The sequence below is a fragment of the Protopterus annectens genome, chromosome 6.part0 (genome assembly GCF_019279795.1).
Source record: "Protopterus annectens isolate FY-2018-M chromosome 6.part0, PAN1.0, whole genome shotgun sequence".
NCBI classification, from domain to species: domain Eukaryota; kingdom Metazoa; phylum Chordata; order Ceratodontiformes; family Protopteridae; genus Protopterus; species Protopterus annectens.
Window position 1 is genome coordinate 1625094006 of NC_056737.1, and position 23367 is coordinate 1625117372.

At 40.1% G+C, this 23367-nt stretch overlaps 1 protein-coding gene across 1 annotated transcript in view; it reads left to right on the plus strand.

Annotated features, from left to right (window-relative positions):
* DNAH7 (dynein axonemal heavy chain 7) overlaps nt 1-23367 on the plus strand; it is a 4771155-nt gene that overhangs the window by 1483204 nt on the left and 3264584 nt on the right. The window contains exon 13 of the mRNA XM_044073696.1: nt 1447-1593. Within this exon, the coding sequence (XP_043929631.1) occupies nt 1447-1593 (147 nt within the window). The remainder of the gene's footprint in view (nt 1-1446; nt 1594-23367) is intronic.

Sequence of the window (23367 nt, forward strand, 5' to 3'; positions counted from 1 at the left end):
AGGAGATGATAAGGTTGTGTGCCGAGACATGATGGTAGAATATTTAGGATCTGAGGGGGATGGCTCCATCTGACCTGTCAGAGCAGAAAACACCCTCTTCACAGCCTAGGAAGAGAGAAGGATGCCAGATCCAAGAAAACAAGCTTCTGAACTGTAGTTCCCCCCCACCCGAAGGGCAAACCCTCCAAAGTGGAAGCCAGAGCTGAGCTGTAAAGATGTCTCTGAAAGCTTCGGAGCTGAATCTAGCACCTCAGATCTGACAGGCAGATTACGGCTACTGGTGCTCCCTGGATCCGACTGGACCGGAGCTCTCATCTAAACCCTCAGATCTGAGGATGGGGTTATCCTCGGATCTGAGTCAGATGGAAAGGGATGGCTTGGATCTGAAAGCTGTGAAACTGCTGAAGGGGACAGAGGAGGAACCTGTAAGGGGGTTGTAGACACTCAGATGTTCTGATCCAGGGTGGTAGGAGCTGAAAGGATACCAATCTGTCCCTGCACCAGAAAAATCTTCTATCAGGCTCCTTGAAGATAAAGTGGAATAGATGGATGGAGATTTTGGGCACTGAAAGGAAGAGTGAAGATACTTTGGGACAGGATCCAAGGAATGGGGAGTACTTTGCTCTAAGTAATGGTTCCAATTTTGTTAGAGTCTGATCCAACAAAGTTAGATTCGAGGACTTTGACTTCCTGGAATCTGACTGCGATGTCATTGGATCCGATATGGTATGGTCAAGACATTTGGATATTGTTGGATCAGAAGATTCTGTTGGATCCTGCAACTTAGGCTTTTTTGGATCAAGGGTTGAGACCAGTTCATAGGAGGACCTCTTCCTAGAGGAATCTGAAGTCGAAGAAGACAGCTTCAAAGAAGAGGGTTTCTTTTGTATAGCCTTTGTAGGAGAACCCCTTCACTGAAGCACATGGATTGAATCCGTGACATATGGAACAGTTCTGTTGTAAGTGGAGAGGGCCCAAACAATAAACACATAGTGTGAGCATTAGAAACAAGCATTTTATGCCCACACTTTATGCACTTTTTAAAGCTAAAAAAATATGTATATCAATGGTAAGGAGACGGGTAAGGAATTTATCAGAAAGACATTCTAGTAAAAATATAAGAGGAAATATAAGATTTCAGAAGTTATCTCAAACGAAGCTCAAGAGAGTTGAATGACCAAGTCTTTTGCTGGAAGCAGCAAACAAGATCTGAGGTAACTGGGATTGATGCATTGTGGGTAAGGTAGAAGTCTGAGAGTTTTTTGGTTGCCACAAGCTTTAGCAACGGCCGAGTCGGATCTGACGGATCAGATCCAAACCCATCAGTTGTGAACAGAATGAAAATTGACATTAGATATATTGTTAAAATAATCAACATACAGAAATGTTTGTGTATTAGACTCTAGCTTGTTCTCAGAAAACAATTTTTTAATGTAACTTTTCTAGCTCCGTTGTGAAAGATTTATCGAAGAATTGGGAAGCTATGCAAAGCAGATTGAAGAATTTGTCACTTTTGGAGACATGTCTGAAATTAACCGATATTTACGTAAAGCTCAGTCACTGAATTCAAAGCTGGAAGCTGCTGCTGAAAAGGTAAGTTTGTATCTGTGCTTCTAAACTGAGTCAACTTTTTGTTTTGTTAAATAAATAACTTTGTCTCAGAAAATAGGGAGGATGAAGAGAGATGTGCATCATAAGGATCATTGTTAAAAAAATTGTATATGGATTGGGAAGAAAGCCTTTCTACCACTTACTCTCATGCTTAATGTCTTCAAGCATATTGGAAGGATATTCTCTAGCTATGAACAATTTGATCATTCCCTCTTTCTATAGTAAATCTCAGTTTTTTTCTGTGTGCACTGTCTTCTAACTCTACTATTTTTTTAAACCGTTCTTCTTGAGAATCCTCATATTCAACCATCTTTTTCTTCATGTCAGCATCTGATTTTTGCAGTTTTATCACTTCATCTGAATGACTAGTTAAAGTTTCTGCTATTTTTCCAGGCTTCGGTTTGAATTGATATATTCCTTCACTGTTTCAGTCATTTTAATCACCTCTAAATACATTTATTTTTCCTCTAAATTACTGGAAGCTATTTCTTGAATTGAAAGATGAAGCTTGAACTGCCTTTCGCTGAACAGCTGCAGAATCCTTCCCCGACAGTGTTTCTCTTAACCTTTTCTGGTTAATTTTCTTTCAGGTTTTCCAGATTTCTTCCTTGTTAGCATCCAGGCAGTATATGTACTAACCAGTAACTGAATTTTGCCATGGGAGAGTCATCTTGGAAGTCAGGATGGGAAGATTATTGATAAGTGTGGGAAAAAGTGTATACTTCTGCAACACTGATATTCAGAATTTTGAATTGTCAGGCTCATATGTTAGTTTGTTCCTACCAGTTGTGAAAGTATGAGAAATGTTTTATCTGCAGTTTCTTCTTGTGAGGAAAAAATCTGCTTTAAATTTCATTTCTTCTGTTGTTAAAGTCACTGCTCATTGTATAAAGTGTCTGTACAACTCTGATACTGCTTCCAGGGCTATGCCATTGGTGCTGTTTTGAGCTACATTCATAGATGATAAAAATAAGATTTTAGATTCTCCTTTGGTGAGAGATTTAGTTTTTCGCTCTTCTGCTGCAGAGGTAATCAAGATGTGTGATGAAAGGGGTAAGCTGATGTTAGGGATTTTTCAGCCTTCCTTTTCCAAGTTTTCCAAGGGATTCTGTAACCCCTCATCCAGTTTTGGTAAGAAACAAAATAAGCATTCTCAACAAAATATAGGTAAACAGATATTTAAGAAGACATGGCAAGGGGTTTCAGAGAAGAATTCTAGATACTCCCAAAACCAAAGACAATCCAATAACTTAGAATGACTTTTTAAGAGACTTTGTTTCCCACTCCCACCCTGGTAGCCTCTTTTTTCTTTTAGAAAATCTGAATTTCCACTTTTGTTTGGCAGCAGATTATTTTGACAAGTGGGTTCTGAAGATCATTCATCAAGGTTACAAATGGCAATGGGAGGAAATTTCTCCTTTCCAGGGGGAAATTCCACATCTTCAAGACCAGGCTATTTTGTTTCCACCTGTCTTTCATCACACGCTGTCCCAGGGAGTGGTAGAACCAGTTCTACCTTCCCAGGTGGGAAATAGGTTTTATTCAAGGATTATTTTTAGTGCCAAAGAAAGAAAATGCTTGATGGCCAGTTCTGGATCTTTCTTTTCTAAGCCTATTTGTGATAGTGCCCAAATTCAAAATTATACTAGTTCACAACCTGTTACATCTTCTTCCTCATTCAAATTTCCTTGTAACACTATAGGTAAAAGATGCTTATTATCGCATTCCTATTCATCTAGACTTCAGGCGTTTCTTAAGGTTCTGTGTTTCTGTATCACATTATCAGTTTCCTGCCTTATCCTTTGGACTATCTGCTATACCAAGAGTGTTCACAAAGCATCTAGCTCCAGTTGTAGCTCATTGCAGGCTATAGTGTATCCACCTTTTGCCATATTTAAATGACATGCATTTGTTTTCAGTGTGTCAGGTTTCTTTTTCTTTCTCTTGGGTGAGGGATCTCTTACACAAGCTGAGATTCCAAGAGAATATTCAAACATCTTTCTTGACTCCATCTCACAAAATTGTGTTTCAGGGATTTCAGCTGGACACCACAGTTCAAAGAGCTTTTCTTCCACAGGAAAAAAACAGATCTATGTCTAGATCTACTTCTATGGTTTTCCACTTAGTCAGTCACTGCAAGGGAATACCTTAGGAGTTTGGATCTCTTGGCTTCTGTGTGATCCCATACCAACAACCTTTGTCTTTTCAGGTCCCAGTGCTAGGGGTTTTCAAAAAGAATATCACTTGATGGGGGCAACAGATATCCCTAAATCCAGGTCTCTCTTCTCCTTCCCTGTTCCAAAGCATTTTGTCAGCACAAATTCCTCTGACTTTACTTGTGGAGCAGTTTTAGGAAGCACAAAAGTGCTAGGATGTGATAGATACCAAGGACTGACGTAAGCACATAAATATAAAAGGGATGCACAACTCTTAATCATCATTAGACCCCAGGAACTCTTCAAGTTGTTACATACAATATCACAGTCATGTGGTACATCAGGAATCAAGGCTAGATTACTCCAAGTCTACAGGCTAGCCATGTTAGTTTGGGATATACCTTTCTCAGCACAGTATCACTCTACAGGCATCCTGTGCTCATTTAGAGCAAAATTGTGTGGCATTGTGGTCATCTACCCTTTCCTCTAATATCCAGGGCATGTCTGAATATTCAGAAGGAATTCCCCAAGATAATTGTAGTGACTCTGTTTTGGCCCTGGCAAATGTGGTTCTCCCTTCTTTTGGAAAGGAGGCAATTACAACAAGTTTCCTTAATAGACTGGAGCTACTCACACAAGAACATTGTTGTTTTTACACCCTGACACCGATCAACTTCAGTTGACTTCCTGGATGATAGGGTCTTAATTCCCTTTAGCCACCTGTTTACTGAGAATGTGCAGCAGATACTAATGGAGGCAAAAAGCCTGCTAATAGAAAATCATATATTTGCAAATGGAAAAGATATATTAGTTGATTACTAGCTGGTGTTAACAACATAACCAGCACCTATTCAGGGCTAATTGTTCTTTGGTTTTACAGTGATTGTGTGAGTTACTATTCTATGGCCTTTCTTACTCCATTATCAGTGTTCATTTATTCTCATGTTCATCAATATGAAGAACGTAGTACAGTTGTGTAAACTTGCCTCAGTAGGTATTGAAATTATCACTGCTGCAGTAGCCACTCCCTACCATCCATTCCCTTGTTTTTTTTGTTGGTGTGGTATTAATGCTAGGGTGTGATTATTTATGTTTTGTTCTTTCTAGCATTGCCCTTTCAGGACTCAGCCTCCCTACCTTGTTGGAAGGAAAGCTCTGAAGGACTTGGCCCTTACTTGTCTTTTTGTCAGCTCAGCTTAAGTTTCTAGACAGTATGGCCACATGGAAAGTGCCCTGAACCTTTGGAAGCTGGCAAGCTGTTGTATCCGTGGCAGAATATATCCCTTTGTACTAATCCTTCTTTTATGCCCAAGGTAGTAAAAAAAGTTCTTCTTGAATCATTCGGTACAACTCTCTTCCTTTTTCCCTTCTCCTCAGTCTACGAGTGAGAGGTTCCTGCATACCTTGACTTTGCACAGACAGCACAGGTACTATTTTTTATTATTAAACAAGAATCGTCTTTATTAAATTATCATGTATGACATAGGCAATCTTGCATTTATATAAATGAAAATAATCTATACTGATATAATTTCAATTGCAAGCATTATACATCACAAACCATGATGACACAACTGTAGTTGCAAACATTACACATCACTCATAATCTATCCAGTCATTGTCAAACATTACATAGCTCATTCAAATCCTGCCTTCTTTTAAACCTTGTTCTTCTTCTGCATGTATTGTTCTTACAATTCCCATTTTTTACCTATGCAATTTGCTCCTACCCTTTTCTTAAGATCCAAATTCCAGTTGTTTTATCTCTGTTTCTATAGTCACTGCTTCTAGTACAGTTGGTTTAGACTTTGATTTCCATTTTCTAGTAATTGCTTTGTAGGCAGCCACTATAATTAGACTTAGCAAGGCCTTACTATGTCTAGATAATTCTGATTCTGTATCATAGCTCAAAAAATAATTTCGCCTCACAGTAAGACGTTGTCCTTTTCGATTCTCAGCAAGAGCGTCTTCTGTTTGGAGACATGCACAAATGGACGTACCTTCGTTGAAGGTTATGCGTCAGGGCTGGCAACTCGACATGTAAAAATCTACTGCCAATCATTAGCGGACGGAGTGCCGCTGTGGCGACCCCTAAGCGGGAAAAGCCGAAAGACACAACAACACCAATTTGTTCACCCAGTATCTCTGACAGAGCAGTCTGCAGAGAATCTCTAAAGTCTTTCAATTCATTACACTCCCAGAGAATATGTTCCCAGCTACTCCTTTCTTCCCGATCACACCCCCAACATTTGCTGTCTACCTGAAGAACAATTCTTTGGAGTCTATTTAGGGTATAAAAATACCTATGTAAACACTTCCAAGCAAAGATCCTAAATCTTCTAGACTTTGTTGCATATTTGGGAGACGTACATATATCCCCCCCCATTGTTTCTTTGTGAATTGCTTATCCATTCTCTCTTCCCAATCCTTTCTAACCTCCTCTGATTGATCATTATAGTTATCGTACAATATTTTATCTGCTCTAATAAGCATCCTTTCTTAATGGCAGCTTATGTTCTAGATTCTACCAAAAACTATTCAAGTCCTGGTCTTTCATTTAAGACCCCCCTATTTCTTTCTCTTTGCCTATACTCTGGTATCAATCCTTGATAGGGAAGGCAATCTATAATTTACAGTTCAAATAAATTCTTGGCGTCTTCCCATTCTATTACCTTTCCCTCTCTAGTTATTTGCTCCAAATATCTTTGTTTAAAACTGCAGCCATTCATAAGTTTGATCAGCTTTTTGTTTCCTTTCACCCCAGGACATTGGGTGTGGTTGTATCTAAGCAAAGTGGATATCTAAGACCATTTCCTTTTGTTATTTTTTTCATGGCAAATCTCTATCTACTTCTGTTAGAGCTCATTCCGCCAGGGCTGTTGCCTCTTCTGGTGCCTTTTTCAAGGGGTTGAACACCATTCCTTCCTTGAAGCTACTACTTGGTCTTCAGTGCATACCGTCACTAAGCATTATAAGTTGGATATGGTTTCTAGGGCCAGGGGAGGTTTTGCTGAAACCTTTTTATATGAGTTTGTTGAAGGCTCTTATCAGCCTTCCACCTCCCATTCTGCTTCTGGATCTTTTTTTACTCTCCCTTCTGTTTTGGATACTGCAACAGTGATACAGAAGGACATAGTACAGTTGTGTAAACTCTTAGCATAACAGTAGATGTCCTTCTGTTCACTGTTGCAGTATTCACTCCCTTGCTCTAATGCTATTTGTTCTGGTATTTGTTTTAGATTCTCTTCTTGCTGAGGGGTTTCCCCATTTTCTTCTGCAGTTTTTTTCCTTTTTCCTTCTGCATGTGCATGGACTCCCTTGTCCTATGGTAAGTGTTCTCTTCTGGGGCAGTTCACTTCTGGGTAGTTGCATCCGTATGCCCCTTTTGTGGTCTACATTTTGTATGGGGAGCATAAATGTGACATACGGTGCATACAAAATCATTAGACTTTTGTATACTGGCCGAGCATTGGGCTGCCCTGGATGGGCAATCCCTTTCTGTTTTGAATACTGCAACAGTAAAAAGAAGAACATCTACTGTTATGGTAAAATTTTACACAACTGTGCTTTCTCCACCTTAACCTTTGGGCTTTCCACTGCACCAAGAGGGTTCACAAAGCATCTAGCTCCAGTTATAGCTCATTGCAGTATTTTACATAGTTAGATGACTTGCTTATTTTGCAGACTCTTTTTCAGAGTCTCAGAAATCTCTGTCGTGGGTCAGAGATCTCTTACACAAACTGGGATTGCAAGAGAGCAGTCAAAAGTCTTTAACTTCCTCACATAGGATTTTGTTCATGGGATGTCAGTTCAAAGAGCTTTTCTTCCACAGGAAAAAAAAATACATCCTTATTTAGATCTGTATCCAAAGTTTTCCACTCGGACTTCTGTCACTGTGAGGGAATACCTCAAGTTTCTTAGACTCATGGCATCTATGATTCTTATGATACCCAGGACAAGACTCCACATGAGAAAGATACAGTGGTATCTGAAAACTCTTTGGTAACAGCATCAGCACCCTTTATCTTTGTAAATCCCAGTGCTGGGGTTTGTCAAAAGAGAAATCTTTTGGTGGAGAAAACAGACATTCTTAAATCCAGATCTCCATTTTTCCCCTCCCTGCTTCAAAGCAGTCAGTCACCACAGATGCTACAGATTTTCCTTGTGGAACAATTTAAGGAGGGATAAAAGTGCAGGAGTGTGGAACACAAAGGACAGCTGCAAGCACATAAATATCTAGGATGTGATTGTCCTGATTAAGGCACTCCACTCTGAACCATGATTGGCCCTCAGGACCACTTCAGAGTAGTTTCAGACAATGCCACAATCATGTGGTTCTTCAACAAGCAAGGAAGAACCAGGTCACACCCCCCTTTGCAGAGTAGTTATGTTAGTTTGGGGTATAGTGTCACAGTCCAATCTCACTATGCAGGCATCCTACATTCCATCAGAGCAAAATCATGTGGCAGACAAGCTCGGCAGGCCAGGTCAGATATTGACAAATACAAGCTAGATCAGGCAATCTTCCAACATTTGATCTCTGTGTGGGGAGTTCCTGCAGTAGACTTTTTTCCCTCTTCTTTGATTAATCAGTTGGCAAAAATTCAGTTCCAGGACTCCATGTAAGAAGACCTGGAAGACAAATGCCTTTTCCTTTCTTTGGAAAGGAGTGTTCCTGTGTGTTATCCACCCTTTCCACCAATATCCAGAGTATGTCTGAAGAATCAGAAGAAATGTTTCAAGGTCACTGTGATGACTCACTTCTTGCCTAGGCAACAGTGATTGTCCCTTCTTTTGGAAATGGCCAGGGGTAATTACCACAAACTTCCTCACAGACTGGATCTACTCACACAAGAACAGGGGTGTTTGATGCAAAAAATTGTTTTCAATTGACTGACTCGATGATAAGGTCTTAACTCCTTTTAGGTACGTGTTTTGGATGCGCAGCAGGTACTTATGAAGGCAAGAAAGCCTGCTACTGGAAAATCATATATTAGCAAATGTAAAGGTTTTTTTGTTTGGTGCCAGCAACATAAGCAGCACCCATTAAGGGCTAGTTATTAACTGGTTTTGCAATATTTCTGTGAGTTCCTGTCCTACGGCCTTTATTATTCCTCTGTCAAGATTCATTTATAGCCCATTTCATCATGTCTCCTCATAAATCCTCCTCTTTCAAGGCAGTCTCATGTCAAAATGTTCTTGAAAGGGTTTTTGTGTAAGAAGCCTTTAAGTAAACTGGTGACCTCTCCTTGGGATCTTAATTTTGTGTTAGAGAAGCTAACACTAGCTACATTTGAAACAGCTAATCTGGCTGACCTGAGGTTCCTAACATATTTTTAATGATTGCTCATGCCTCTGTAAGAAAAGGGTATCTGAGTTACAAGCTCTTACATGGTGAATCATCCCTACCTCATTTTCCATAAGTGCTGGGTTTCTTCGAGAACTAATCCTTCTTTTATGCCTAAAGTGGTATCCAAGTTTACTTTAAGCCAAACTATCCATCTCCCAGTTTTTACTGAATCTAAAAATGAGGGAGAAAGGATCCCCCATACCTTGGATGTCAACAGAGAGTTCAAGTATTATCTTGACAGAACTATATCTCTCAGATCTTTAACTCATTTGTTTATTTCTTGTGAAGGTAAGAAGAAGGGGCAATCTGTGTCAAAACAGAGCATTTCAAAATGGTTTTATAAGGATATTACATTTTGTAATATTCACTATAACAAATTAATTCTATGCAGGATCAGGACCCTATCTACCAGGGCCTTGGCTTCATATGTGTCTCTTTGGAAAGGGTTGGATTCTAGAAATATTCTTGAAGCTGCTACTTGTTCCTCCATACATACATTTACAGAACACTGTAAGCTTGATTCCTTCTGTAGGTCCAGATCAAGCTTTGCTCGTAACATTTTCCAGGGGTACTTGAACTCTCCTCCTTCCACCTCCCAAATGTAGTTAGGTGTGACACTGTACCTATATAGCTAAGGCTGCTGCAGCAGTGATCAATATGATTAGCCTAGTACAGTTGTGTAAGTTTTTTGCTTTATATAACAGTAGATGTTTGAGCAGCTGATCCTTCCCTCTATCCACCTAGTTGTTTTATGTCTGGGTATGGACATTTCTGTTTTGTTATTCCTAGCTTAGTCCTTTCTGGGCTCAACCTCCCTCTTTCTGCTGGCAATAAAGCTCTGAATGGCTTCACACAAAACTTGTCTTTCAGTCAGCTTAGCTCAAGCTGACTGACAGTTTGTATGCATGGAAGATGCCCTAAAGCTTTGGAAGCTGGCCACCTATTATATCCTTTGCAGAATACAACCCGTATAGCTAAGGCTACTGAAGTAGTGATCTTTCAAAGATCTACAGTTATGGTAAGTTCAGCTTACACAGCTGTACTTTACTGACTGACTTGAAGAGAACTATAAAATAAGTAAAAGTGTCATTCTCATAATATAAGACAGTAATATGCATCATAAATAATGACACAACGAGCAGAGCTTGAATACCCTATTTCTCTTGTTAGCATATTTTTCCATGTGTGACCTTCTCATTGTAAAATAAAACATTGGTTTTAATGCTGGTAGTATTCTGTGACCCTAATTACAGGAAGAGATTGATGTATGGTAGCACTGAAGGTATAACTGATAGTATTTATGTCCTAAAAACTACCTGCTGTAGAGTGAAGCTGATCAGTATGGCTCTGTTTTTATTTTTAACTAATCCATATCTACTGGAACATATTGTCAACTTTTTGAGTCACTACAGCAATGCATTTAAGCTAATATCTATTTGCAACTGCTATGGGAGAGGGTGCAACGTGTAGTGAATGTCTGTCCTTACACTGAGCTGAAACCAGATGGAGTCATGAAGCTTGTAGCTTGTTCGGCATTCCTAGAAAGAATAGCAAATGAAACTTCTAGGTTTCTGATTTTCTGAAAATAACACATCTTTCCAACAGGTAAAATAGTACCTAAAGTGTCCATTCAGGGCATGTATCTAGAATACCTGAGTGCTGCCTGCAAGAGAGATTTCTTTATAGTAGCTAACAGATATGCGCCCTGAACTGTATTCCTCGCAACTTGACTCTATAGTTACAGAATCCAGAAAAAACAACTGAAGTAGATGTGCCTTTTCATTTATGGCTCTTCTTTGGATGATGGTTAGTGAAAGTATTCAAAAGATTGTCAATATGACAACTTTTTTGTAACTCTGTATTTGTTTGTTTAATTAATTTAAAATGCATTTTGTGTACTAGTGGGTTTTTACATTTGCAGTTTGGACTTTGTTTCATTCATTTTATCCTCCTTCACTAACATTTCAGATATGGTATTTTGGAAGCTATTCTACCAGAACTACCTCTTTGACTTTGAAACAGCTTCCTGTTTGCTTGTAATGCTTTAGGAAATATTAATTTAATTTTGAGCTCCAAGGTCAGACGATGGGCACATGCAAGATATACATGGCCACTAGGTTCAGTTGCCTTGTACTTCTTATTCTCCTAAAGGTGCATGGTACTTTATCTGTTCACCATTTAGACTATATTTAGAGTTTAGATTGTGCTTCTTTTATCTGTCTGTCTCTCTGCATGTCTATGTCTCTGTCTCTTTGTTTGCTGATCATGGTAGAGCACTGATTCACATGGACCTTTTTCAAGTTCACCCTTGGGTTACAAAACATTAATAGAAAAAATGAATAAGCAAATCATCATGGTAGTTATTACAAGGAGAGCATATGTTCATAGGTAGGTACTAGGCTATCGGCCCAAGGGCCTAAGTAAGCCTAGCCAACAAGGTTCCCTGGCTTACACCACCCAAGAAAGTTATTTTCCTGTGCCACTGTCGAGTAGAGACACAGAAGTGATCCCCAGGGTGTATTTCCTATTTCCCATCCACTCATCAAGATTTTTCTTGAAGAGTGCTAATGAAGAACTTTGCTTGACATAGATGGGTAGCCTGTTCCAGAGTTTGGGAAGTCTCTGGGACAGGAATCTATCCCTCCAGCATGTCCTGTTTATTGTGGTGACAAGGTTTAGGTCCATAGAGCATGTAGCTTGGAGGGATTGGGATTTCTTTAGGTGTAGCATGTCCAACAGCTTTGGGTTTGACATAGCTTTATATGTTAGGCAGAGATCACCTCGAAGTAGGAGATATGCTACGGAGTAAAGCTGGTGTTTTTTGAGGCAGTCAGTGTAGGGCATTTGTTTGAGGCCAGTAATCCTCTTTGTGAGGTACTTATGTGGCCTTTCCAGCTGCTGCAGATGTCTTGTGAGGTACATTCCAAAAGGGGTGTTGTACTCTATAATGGGTCTAATGAGTGTCGAGTAGAGGGGAACAATGACCTCTTTTTTCCTGGATGAGAACCCTTTTATGATGAGGTGTGCCACATAGAAGGACTTCCTGACTACTGTGGAAATGTGACTATCAAAGGAGAGACTACTGTCCACATGGGACCCAAGGTCTCTTATCACACATTTGGTGTTAAGTAGATTGCTGCCTATGTGGTAGTTCATGGGTACAGAGTTTTTACCAAAGGGGATGACACTGCACTTTTTGGCATTGAGCTTGAGGCCATGGCTCTGACACCAGGCATCTGTCTCAACAAGGTCCTTCTGTAGGATGTCCACATCATTTGGGGACTTGACTATGACTCCTAGTTTGCAGTCATCTGCGAACGTCATTAGCCAGAGGCCTTCTGTGTTAGCCTAGGTAAAATAATACATTATTTACAATAGCATAGGTAAAATAATACATTATTTACACTAGGCATTTGCAGTATGGTAAGAAGACCAAAAATCGTAAAAGTGTTGTTGCTGTTTGAAAAATATGTAATAATATTAGTTAAATTGATTGAGAAGCAAGGGGAATAGATTAGTCGGGGAGAAATATTGATAGAAATGGATATGATAGGAAATATGACCGAGGTAACTAAAAAAAAAGGGTTCTAAAGGTGAAAGAGAAATACGTAATGTAAGAGAGTAAGAAGGGGGGGGTATGTCATTTGTTTGCTATGACCATTGAAATTATGTTTTAAGTGATCCATCAGATTGGGAAACATTTGTATTGCGAATCTTTCAACAGGAAGGCTTTTAATTCTAAATGAAGCTAGGGAGTTAAGGGATTTCATGAGGTGGATGGTTTTCCATACTTTTGGTGGCAGTACAAAGAAAGAGTGTTTGGTTGACTGTAGTTTGTTACAGGGAGTTTGTAGGTTGGGGGTAAAATAATTGTTCGATCTAAGGTTTGTATGAAATGGATTTCTGTGAAAATCTACTGGCAAAGAAGTGAAATGAGTTTAGGTAGATCACTTTATCGATTAGGCCTACAATTAGTTCATATGTTTATAGGTGTTTGTTTACTAGGCTAATGATCATAATGGCCTTTTTAAGCCTAACCAGGCATCCCAAATCTCTGATAAGTTCTAGTACCCTTGATAAGTCTAAGCAGGGGCCTGGGAGATGAAACATTTACAGGTTGCATATATCCATTAGAGATGTAGGTGCCAAGCCAGGAAAGAATTTCCTGTTCTCCATCCAACTGTCCAGGTTACACTTGATTTGGGTTAGGGAGGAACTCTGCTTCACATGGATGGGGAGCCTATTCCATAGATGAGATAATCTCTGGGATACATACCTTTCTCTCCAGCAGGTCCTGTTTATGTCACTGGCAAGGTTTAAGTCTTTAGAATGGGTAATTCTGGTGCTGTTTGTTTTGCAGATATGCAGGAGGGCCATCAGAGTGGGGTCAGACAATGCCCTGTATGGCAAGCATAGATCTCCTCTCAACAGCCTGTAGGAGACTGAACACAGGGATAGGGTCTTGAGGCAGTTTGCATAGGACATTTTACTTACACCCTGTATTCTTATAGTGAGCAACCTCTGTGGACATTGCACTTGTTGGATATATCTGGCTTAGGTACATACCAGTGGGAGCATTGCACTCAATGATAGGTCTGATGAATGCTGAATACAACGGAACAGTGATTTCCTTGGACCTATATACAATACCTTTGTTTATAAGTTGCGCAACATAGAATGATTTCCTCACTACTGTAGACACATGACACGTGATGGTCAAAGACTAGATTACTGTCTATGTGCGCCCCTAAGTCCATGACTACTGGGTCAACTCTTAGGGGTATGTTATCAATATGATAGTTACCAGGGTTGGATGACTTCCTGAAGGATACTATTATGCATTTCTTGGCATTTAGTTTTAGTCCATGGCTCTGACACTAATTGTTTGTCTGTGTCAGCCCTTCCTGGAGAACATTTGTGTTGTATGATTCAATGACAGCTCCTTATTTGCAATCATCTTGTCAGCCAGAGACCACTGACATTGGCCTTGACTTCAGAGAAGTATATACCAATAAGGAGCGGTCTCAAGGCCGATCCCTGAGGGACTCCACTTGTGATTGGAGTCTTTCTAGAGGTTGATTCCCCATTTCTAACTTCGTGGGTCCTGCCTGTGAGTCAGTTGGCTATCTACTGAGTGACCTACAGGTTTTTACCTAACCTCTTAAGTTTGTCTACAATGCCCGAGTGGGGTATTATGTGAAATGCCTTGGCCAGGTCAAGGTAGGCAGTGTGAACCATTTTGCTATCATCCATTGCTTTGGTGACCTTCTCAAAGAAGTCCACCAGTTTAAGTAGGCATGACTGGCACTTGATGAAACCAAACTGGGTTGGGTCTAGTGTCTGGAGGTTTACTATATCATTATCGATCAGTTCCATGAAAATTTCCATAACTTTGCATATAAGACTAGTGAGACTTATGGGTCTGTAGTTTCCAGGGACTGTAGATGGCCCACCTTTGCGCAGAGGGATGACTGTTGCTGTTGTCCCCGTTCATGAGGCATGAAGCCTGTTTGGAGGCTACAGTTAAACGGCAACTCCAAAGGACCTGATAGGTCATGTTTCATCTATTTAGAAGGCATCCTGGGCTATTGTCTGGGCCCATTGATGCAGTGTTCTTGACCTTAGAGAGAATGTTAAGGAATTGTGCCTGGCTGGGAATCATAGTACTAAGCAATGATATGTAAAAAAAAAAACAAAGAGGTCCCAAACACGGCCACTAGGGAGTAAAATAAAAATGTTTAATAGAACAAACTGAGAAATTGTTATCGCTTTCGTGTCTGTCCAAGACACTTCATCAGACATATGCAGAAAACGCATCCATCTCAATCCAAATACTTCTCTATCAATACATCATCCAACAAGCCAATCACAATGTGATATTAATTAAAAATATTAACTATTCATTTAAAACACCTGATTCAATTGCAGTGTATAAAAAAAACAAAGATACACACACACACACACACACACACACACACACACACACACACACACACACACACACACATATATATATACATATACACTGCACTTATTAAAAAACAAACAAAAACTGTTCCACAACTTGTATATATATTACACATTATAATTAAAACACACAGACTAGATGTTTCAAATCACCCAGCATTACTGCAGTACAGGTTAAAGATGCATTGTCCAAAGCCAAGAATACAGCTTCGATGGGACCCAACAATATCCTTAGCTGTGTTCTACATGAATTACAAAGTGAACTAGCACCACATCTGTGTGCCGTGTTCACTCACAGCCTCACCTCCGTCTTTCTCCATTCCAAATGGTGCACTGCTACAGTCATCCCTCTCCCTAAAGGAGGAGTGACTACAGACCCTGGAAATTGTCGCCCCATTAGCCTGACGAGTCTGATATGTAAGGCTATGGAGCACATCATCATGGGCCTAATTAACAAGGATATAGGGAATCTCCAAACTCTAGATCCCAAGCAATTTGGTTTTATGAAAGGTAGATCATGCCTGCTAAACCTGGTTGACTTCTTTGAGTCAGTCACCAGAGCTGTGGATGAGGGTAAGGCAGTTCATACAGCCTACCTTGATCTGGCCAAGGCCTTTGATACCATTCCTCACTCAGGAATTATTGATAAACTCACCAAACTAGGCATCAACCCCTATGTCCTTAGGTGGGTTGCAAAGTGGCTCACAGATAGAACCCACAGTGTGAAAGTAGCGGACTCCAAGTCAGACTGCCGACCAGTCACGAGTGAAGTCCGACAGGGATCGGTCCTGAGTCCTCTCCTGTTTGGCATCTACTTCTCAGAAGTCCAGGCCAACACAGAGGGACTCTGACTGACCAAGTTCACAGATGACTGCAAGCTGGGAACCATTATTAAATCCCCAAGTGATGCAGACATCCTACAGGAAGGCCTCACAGAGACCAATGACTGGTGTCGAAACCATTGCCTTAAGCTTAATGCCAAAAAACTGCTTTGTCATCCCCTTTGGGAAAAACTCAGTTCCCACCAATTACCACATCAATGGGAGCCTAATGAAAACTGAAGAAGTTATAAGAGATCTGGGGACACAGGTTGACAGTAACCTCTCCTTCGACCACCACATTGCTACTGTAGTCAGAAAGGCCTTCTATGTGGCACATCTCATTACCAAGGGTTTTGCATCCAGGAAGAAATAGGCCATCATTTCTCTCTACAGTTCCCTCATTAGACCAATCATAGAGTATAATGCCCCATTTGGCATATACCTCACTAGACACCTGCAACAGCTGGACAGGCCACAAAAATACCTCACAAAGAGGATCCTAGGCCTTAAACACATGTCCTACATGGACCGACTCAAAACACACCAGCTATTCTCTGTTTCATATCGTCTACTAAGAGGCGATGTCTGCTTGACTTACAAAGCCATGTCTGACCCAGCTCTGTTAGAACTGATGCATTTAAAGAAATCCCAATCCCTCCGCACCACACCACACATACAGAGATCTCAACCTCATTACCATAATCAACAGAACATGCTGGAGGGACAGGTTCATAACCCAGAGACTGCTCATGCTCTGGAATAGACTTTCCATACATGTCAAGCAGAGCACCTCACTGGCCCTCTTCAAAAGAAATCTTGATGAGTGGATGGGGAAATACAAAGTGTGCACTCTGGGGATCACTCCAGTGGCTGTACTTGATAGAGGCACTGGAAGCTGATGTCGGGCAGCACAATGCCAGGACACTTCTATGGGCTAGGCTTGTAAAGGCTCCAGGGCCATTAGCCTAGTACACACCAATGAACCTAATACTCACTATGGAAAAATAAATAGTACAAAAATTTGTATTGCTTTAAAACATACAGGCGATGGCAGCAGATTCCTAAATACAAGATGCCATTATATCCTATAGTCCAAACTAATCAGTAAAAACAAAAATGAAAACTCCAGCAAATCTAAAACTTCCACTGAGTGACCTCCCAAACCTCTTGTATCAGAGGCACATGGGATATATGCAAATGAACCTTATAAACATCAGGTGTTTCAGCTCATTGGCAATTCTGAATGCCCATGACTTGTTTCATCGTTTTAATGGACAATTTCAGGCCAATACATGATACAAGAGGTTTGGGAAGTCACTCAGTGGAAGTTCTAGCTTTGCTGGAGTTTTCATTTTGTTTTTTACTGATTGGTTTTCAGTGACCTTCTCACTCATTGTTTTAGTTTGTTTGGAACATTTTTGCAGTGACCCTAATGATAATGGACTTCAGATGGGTATAACAGCCCTGTGTTTCTAATGCTTAGTCAAACACTCTGCTCGTGGTGTGCTGATGAGGTCATAACAAGGCCGAAATATACATATCCACAGCCAGTGGGGTTTGGCTTTATTGGCCTGAAATTGTCCATTATAGAATTGCCAATGAGCTGAAACACCTGATGTTCATAAGGTTCATTTGCATATACCCCATGTGCCTCTGATACAATAGGTTTGGGAGGTCACTCAGTGGAAGTTCTAGCTTTGCTGGAGTTTTCATTTTTGTTTTTACTGATATTGGTTTTTCAGTGACCTTCTCACTCTGTTATAGTCCAAACTAACTAAAAACATTGTTCCTTGTAGCTCATATAGACTCAATAAATACCTGGGACTGTATTTATGTTGTCAATTAACTACAATTTAAATTTAAAGTGTGTATGTACATACTAATATGTACAAGATATATATATATATATATATATATATATATATATATATATATATATATGGGTCTACTTTGTAAGAATGAAAGACCACAACACCAAGACCAGAATCATGAAACCCCGGAACATCGAAAACCGCATAACTGCAAAACACACACAAACACACATACAACTGCCCCAAACTACCAAACACACAACCCTACACTAGAGATAGGCAGGGAGGCAAGCCCCCCTGAGCCCCCCACACCCCCCTACTTTAATATTCTAACTCCAAGATCGCACAGACACACAAGGCAAACTCACACCCACACATTACAGTCCCTCACACACACACACACACACACACACACACACACACACACACACACACACACACACACCAACCATAGTCACAACACACACTTACACACAGCAATACCCCTCACAAATACACTTACACATACATACTTACCTACAGCGGAACACCAAAAGCGCTAAATCAAAATCCTGTAATATCGGGATTTTGAATTTCGCGCTTTCGGTGTTTCGGGGTTTCGTCCTTCTGGTCTCGGTGATGTGGGATTCGGTGTTGTGGTCTTTCGTTCTAACAAAGTAGACCCATATATATATATATATATATATATATATATATATATATATAAAAACACACTTCAATAACTGCTTACTTTTAAAGCACGAAGTACCAAAGAGACGGAGCAGGTGTTGTCTATGTCCTTTTTTATATTAGATAATTTATTGACATAATAAGGTCATAGTTCATAGGTTAGTACTAGGCTAACTGCCTTTGTGAACCATTTTAAGCCTAGCCAATTATCCCCTGTGAGATTCAAACCGTGTACCTTGTGTTTGTAAGGCAAACACCTTAACCATTAGAACACCTTCCCAACATGTTTGATAAGTGCACGGATGGCAAGCAATCCTGTGTTGTTGTATAGGGATACAAGTTCCTGGTAAAGATCAGAGTCTCTAGTAAGGTTGTTAGGGAACTTAGTGATCCTAAGGCCTAAAGGAACGATGTTATTTTGTGAGCAACAAGTAAGATAGAAGTTGTCAAACTGAATATTTTTGAAAACCGTAGCCAGTCTCTCTAATTGAAATAGTAATGGTTTGAGCTGGTTGCGTTCTGTAATGCGGGTATCCACTATATTAGTATTAATTCTTCCTTGTATGTCATTGTTTAAAAATGGGTTATTATCAGTACCTGAGTCAAGGAAGAAGAGTAGGTCCGGTGAGGTTAGATTATTGGTGGTTGGTGCATCACTGTTGTTTTGGGAGGTTCCCGCCAAAATGTTGTCGTTCCTAACGGCATATATATATATATATATATATATATATATATATATATGAAAAAAACATTGTATTAAATACAATAAAATATATGGAATTTAATTATATACTATGCCAAAGTTGTTAATAAAAATCCATATAAATCAGGTTACTGCTGCTAACATGAAATCAATGCATAAGCGGTCTATCAAACAAAAAAGGTTTTAAAGTAACCCTATCATTCAAGCCGAATGCTCTGTCTGCCTGTAATCTAATAACCCATTTCATTAACCCAAAACAAAAAAAAATACTTGTTTTCCTGCCTTTCTAAGATAGTATAGTCCAGTTTTCAGGTTAGTGCTGAATTCAGGGCTGTGTTACAAGTGTCTGTGTTTGCCCATCCCTTACTTGGATAGAAGGAAGTTTCTCTGTTCACTGTGAGAGAGGGAGCTTTGAGCAGCCTATCTGTCCCTGGAGGAGTGGTTTCAGCCCAGAAATTAATAGTTTATTGGCCATTTTGGGCTAATTTCTATCTTTTTCATTTCTCTGCTATAAAACCGACATTTACAAGGTTTTTGGGCTAGTATACAGCTCAGCACGCTCCTGCCTGGTGCCCCGCAGAGTTCTGCAGCAGCAGATACACAAAAGGGAGACTTTGACGTGATTAAGTATAATTTTTCTGCATTTTCTTGCTGCCTTTAGCTAATTCCGCCTAAAATGCAGATTTTCTAGGATTTCTGTGATTTAAACAGTGTGTTTCAGCTACATATTGTACTTATTCTACTGCCTGTGCTTTAACAAAGTTGTTTTTGTGTTTAAATTACCTGTTTACCTGTTGTAGGCTACACACTCAAGTGTGATAGCCATTTCTGTGCATTTAAAGTGTTTTTTTGATTGTATCTGCTTTATTTTCTGAAAAAAAAAAAACAAAAACAAGCTAGTATAGTCCAGTTTTCAGGTTAGTGCTGAATTCATGGCTGTGTTACAAGTTTCTGTGTTTGCCCATACCTTACCTGGATAGAAGGAAGTTTCTCTGTTCACTGTGAGAGAGGGAGCTTTGAACAGCCTATCTGTCCCTGGAGGAGTCGTTTCAGCCCAGAAATTAGTAGTTTATTGGCCATTTTGGGCTAATCTATATCTCTTTCATTCCCCTGCTATAAAACCCGCATTTATGCGGTTTTGTGCGCCGGGCAGAGCTGGTTAGCTAGGGTATAACTATTTCTGGCTCCACAAAGTCTACTCTTCAATTTTTCTCTTGGAACTAGACAGTCTTTCAACTTAAGCACTCAAACAATTCACTTCTCATCCCAGCACTTGCTCAAAACTCATAGCAAGCAGTAATAAACCTCAGCACTAGACCCCCCCCTATACTGTAGAGAAGGACAAGGCTCTCTATTCGACCTTACCAGCCAGTCAATCAAACACTTCACTGTACCTATCCAGGCATGTCCAAAGGGCAGTTTCAGGTGTACTCTCCGGTCCAACTGGTGAATCTGAGCATTTTGAGGCAATGTTACAATTGCCTAATGTACACAGACAACCTTCTCCTCCTTCCACCAAACACTAATACATGTGAGAGATGCAGTTATACAGCCAAACCGGAGGCTAAGCTGTCTCAACCCAAGACTGGACCAGGCAGTGAAGAGGAGAAGGGAATTACTTGCATTACACCACCAGTCTCACATAGACCTATGAAACCAGCACCGGCAAAAAACACATGTAAAAACATGAAAATATACTTGGAGGCTCTAAATAAAAATCTGCAAAAGCAACAGAGACCTCCAAAGCAGACATCCACACTACCGCCACCCCCCAAAACAAACCATGAAATACATACTTCACAAAACCAGTGTGCCATGCAGTCACAACCCTTAAGGCAAAATAACATACCCAACACACTAGTAATAGGTGATTCTATAGTCAAGCACACTGACGTCCCACTCACTAGGCTGAACAAGGAGAAGGTTACTGTTAGCTGCCTGTCGGGTGCCAGGATCCACCACATAACACAAGCACTCAGGTCACTTCAGAACAAGTACAAATATGACTCTGTCATTGTCCATGTTGGTGTGAATGATCTGAGCCGTACCTCCCTGGACTACATGAATAGAGACATGGAGGACCTCTCTGATCACATAGCCCAGGCCGGTAAGTCTCTGACCCTGAGTAGCATACTGCCCTCACCAAGAATGATACCGTGGTATAAAGAAAAAATTATCAATTTCAGCAATTGGCTAAGCTTCTGGTGTCATTCAAAGGGGATCCAGTGTCTGTCAGCCTGGGATGATATGTTCGACAAGCCACGCTGCTTCGCTAGAGATGGCTTACACCTGTCACCCTTAGGCTTTTGAATACTGGCCAAGGCTGTTGCCACCCCCATAGTGCCTTTTTTATGCAAGGCTAAAAAGACAAACACACCGCCGTAAATAGCACAAGTAACAAAAAACTGAGGGTAATGTTACTCAATGCCAGAAGTGTAAACCTCAAAATGCATGCACTCGAGGCACTCCTCAGTATGGAGAAAATCGATATATGTGCAGTAACAGAAACCTGGTTTAAGGCTCCAGAGAGCACCCCAGCACTACCAGGCTACAACTCATACCATACATTTTGGCCACAAAACCCGGACCGAAATACAAAAGGTGGGGGACTATTCCGTCTTCATCAAGGATACCCACACCTCCATGTTAGTGGCACAGCACGATGCTTCAGAGATCATCCACATGCAACTAACAATGGGCAAAACTGCTATTCAAATTATAGCTTGCTACAGATCACCCACCATGTCCCAGGACCCCCACTCCACATTTCTGGAAACACTGGAAAACATAAAGGTCCTACCAAAACACCATATATCGGGTAATTTCAATTACCCAAACATTCAATTACCCAAACATTAACATTAACAAGAACTTCTGGTGATTTTAGACCCAGTCGGTGTCCTTCTCTCTCAACTGGAGGCTCCCCTCTAACAAAACCAAACGAACCTCGCCAAGAAAAGATTAATCCTGTACCTACTGCCCAAGGATACCTACCTGGGAATGAACTATCTTATTTTAAGGTTAAGACCTGCAAATGTATCTATATCTAAATATTATTAGTGTGCGCTCTGGGTCCAAAGGTATCTCTAGTTCCTATCCCATAGCCTTAACCTACCCTTAATTCTAACTCCAAGGCAGTCTTAGCAGTTAGTGTGCTAATAGTTTTATACTCTTGCTCACACTTTTTTTCCTAGGTTCCCCCTTACTATTGTCCTATAACCCATTTAACAGTTTAACCATTACAAATAAATAAAATTGAACATATTTCAGATAAGTAAGAGTCAGCTTCTTATCACATAATTCTTACCTTAGCCCTCCACTTGTTTGAATGAATTCAACCCTGCTTTAAATCCCTCCCAGTTTCCTTATGAAACAGAGGTTACAAATAGCACTACAGAAACCAGCATTTACAGAACTTCCGGTGCTTTTAGACCCAGTCGCTGTCCTTCTCTCTCAACTGGTATGTTATCTGCCATATTTTAAATACATTAACTATTTAAACTGCCTCTGTTCTTAATAACTAACTGTTTATGTAATATAGTTGTTTTTTTTTCTGTACTAAATGTGATAATAGTCTTAAAAAACTTGAACTGATAGGCAGTAAGGTCTTGAGTCTCTCAGTGCTGCATTGCAGGTGCAATTGGAACGCTAACGCAATAAGTTGTTTCGCTATGTTTCCCACAGCCTTACAGTGTGTTTTTATCTGTTTTTAAAGAGTCTACCTGGTTTTTTGACTCAATTAAGTTCCCAAAACACCAGCTTTGGCGAATTTGCTTAATTGTTTGTTGTAACTAAAAACGCAGCAGTATCAGTACTGAATTGCACGTATACTTAAAACGCTGCTATCATATGCTGTTTGGCTATGTTTCCGATAGCCTATACAACGTTTAAATCTGTTATTGAGTATTTCTTTGGGTTTGTGCTTCTTATAAACATATAAGCAGTACCTGCGGTAGATTATGTTTATTTATGAATGTTTGACTTAAAATGCAACTACTTAAGGCTACCTGGCTGCCTCGCTATCCATTCGAGGCGTATACTCTGTTACAAACACACTTATCACTAAAGTTGCATTTAAACTATTATAATGAGGAGTTGCTACCTCTTAGTAGCCATAGTGTGCTATTTTTCAGGGAACTGTAATGTTTTAAACCTCTATTTATTATTTTTTTAACTTATTTGAATAATTGATTGAAGCTAATTGTAGAAATGCTATGCTGAATAATGATGCATATTTTATTATTTTCAACACCCTAGAACTAATTTTGTTTACAACAGA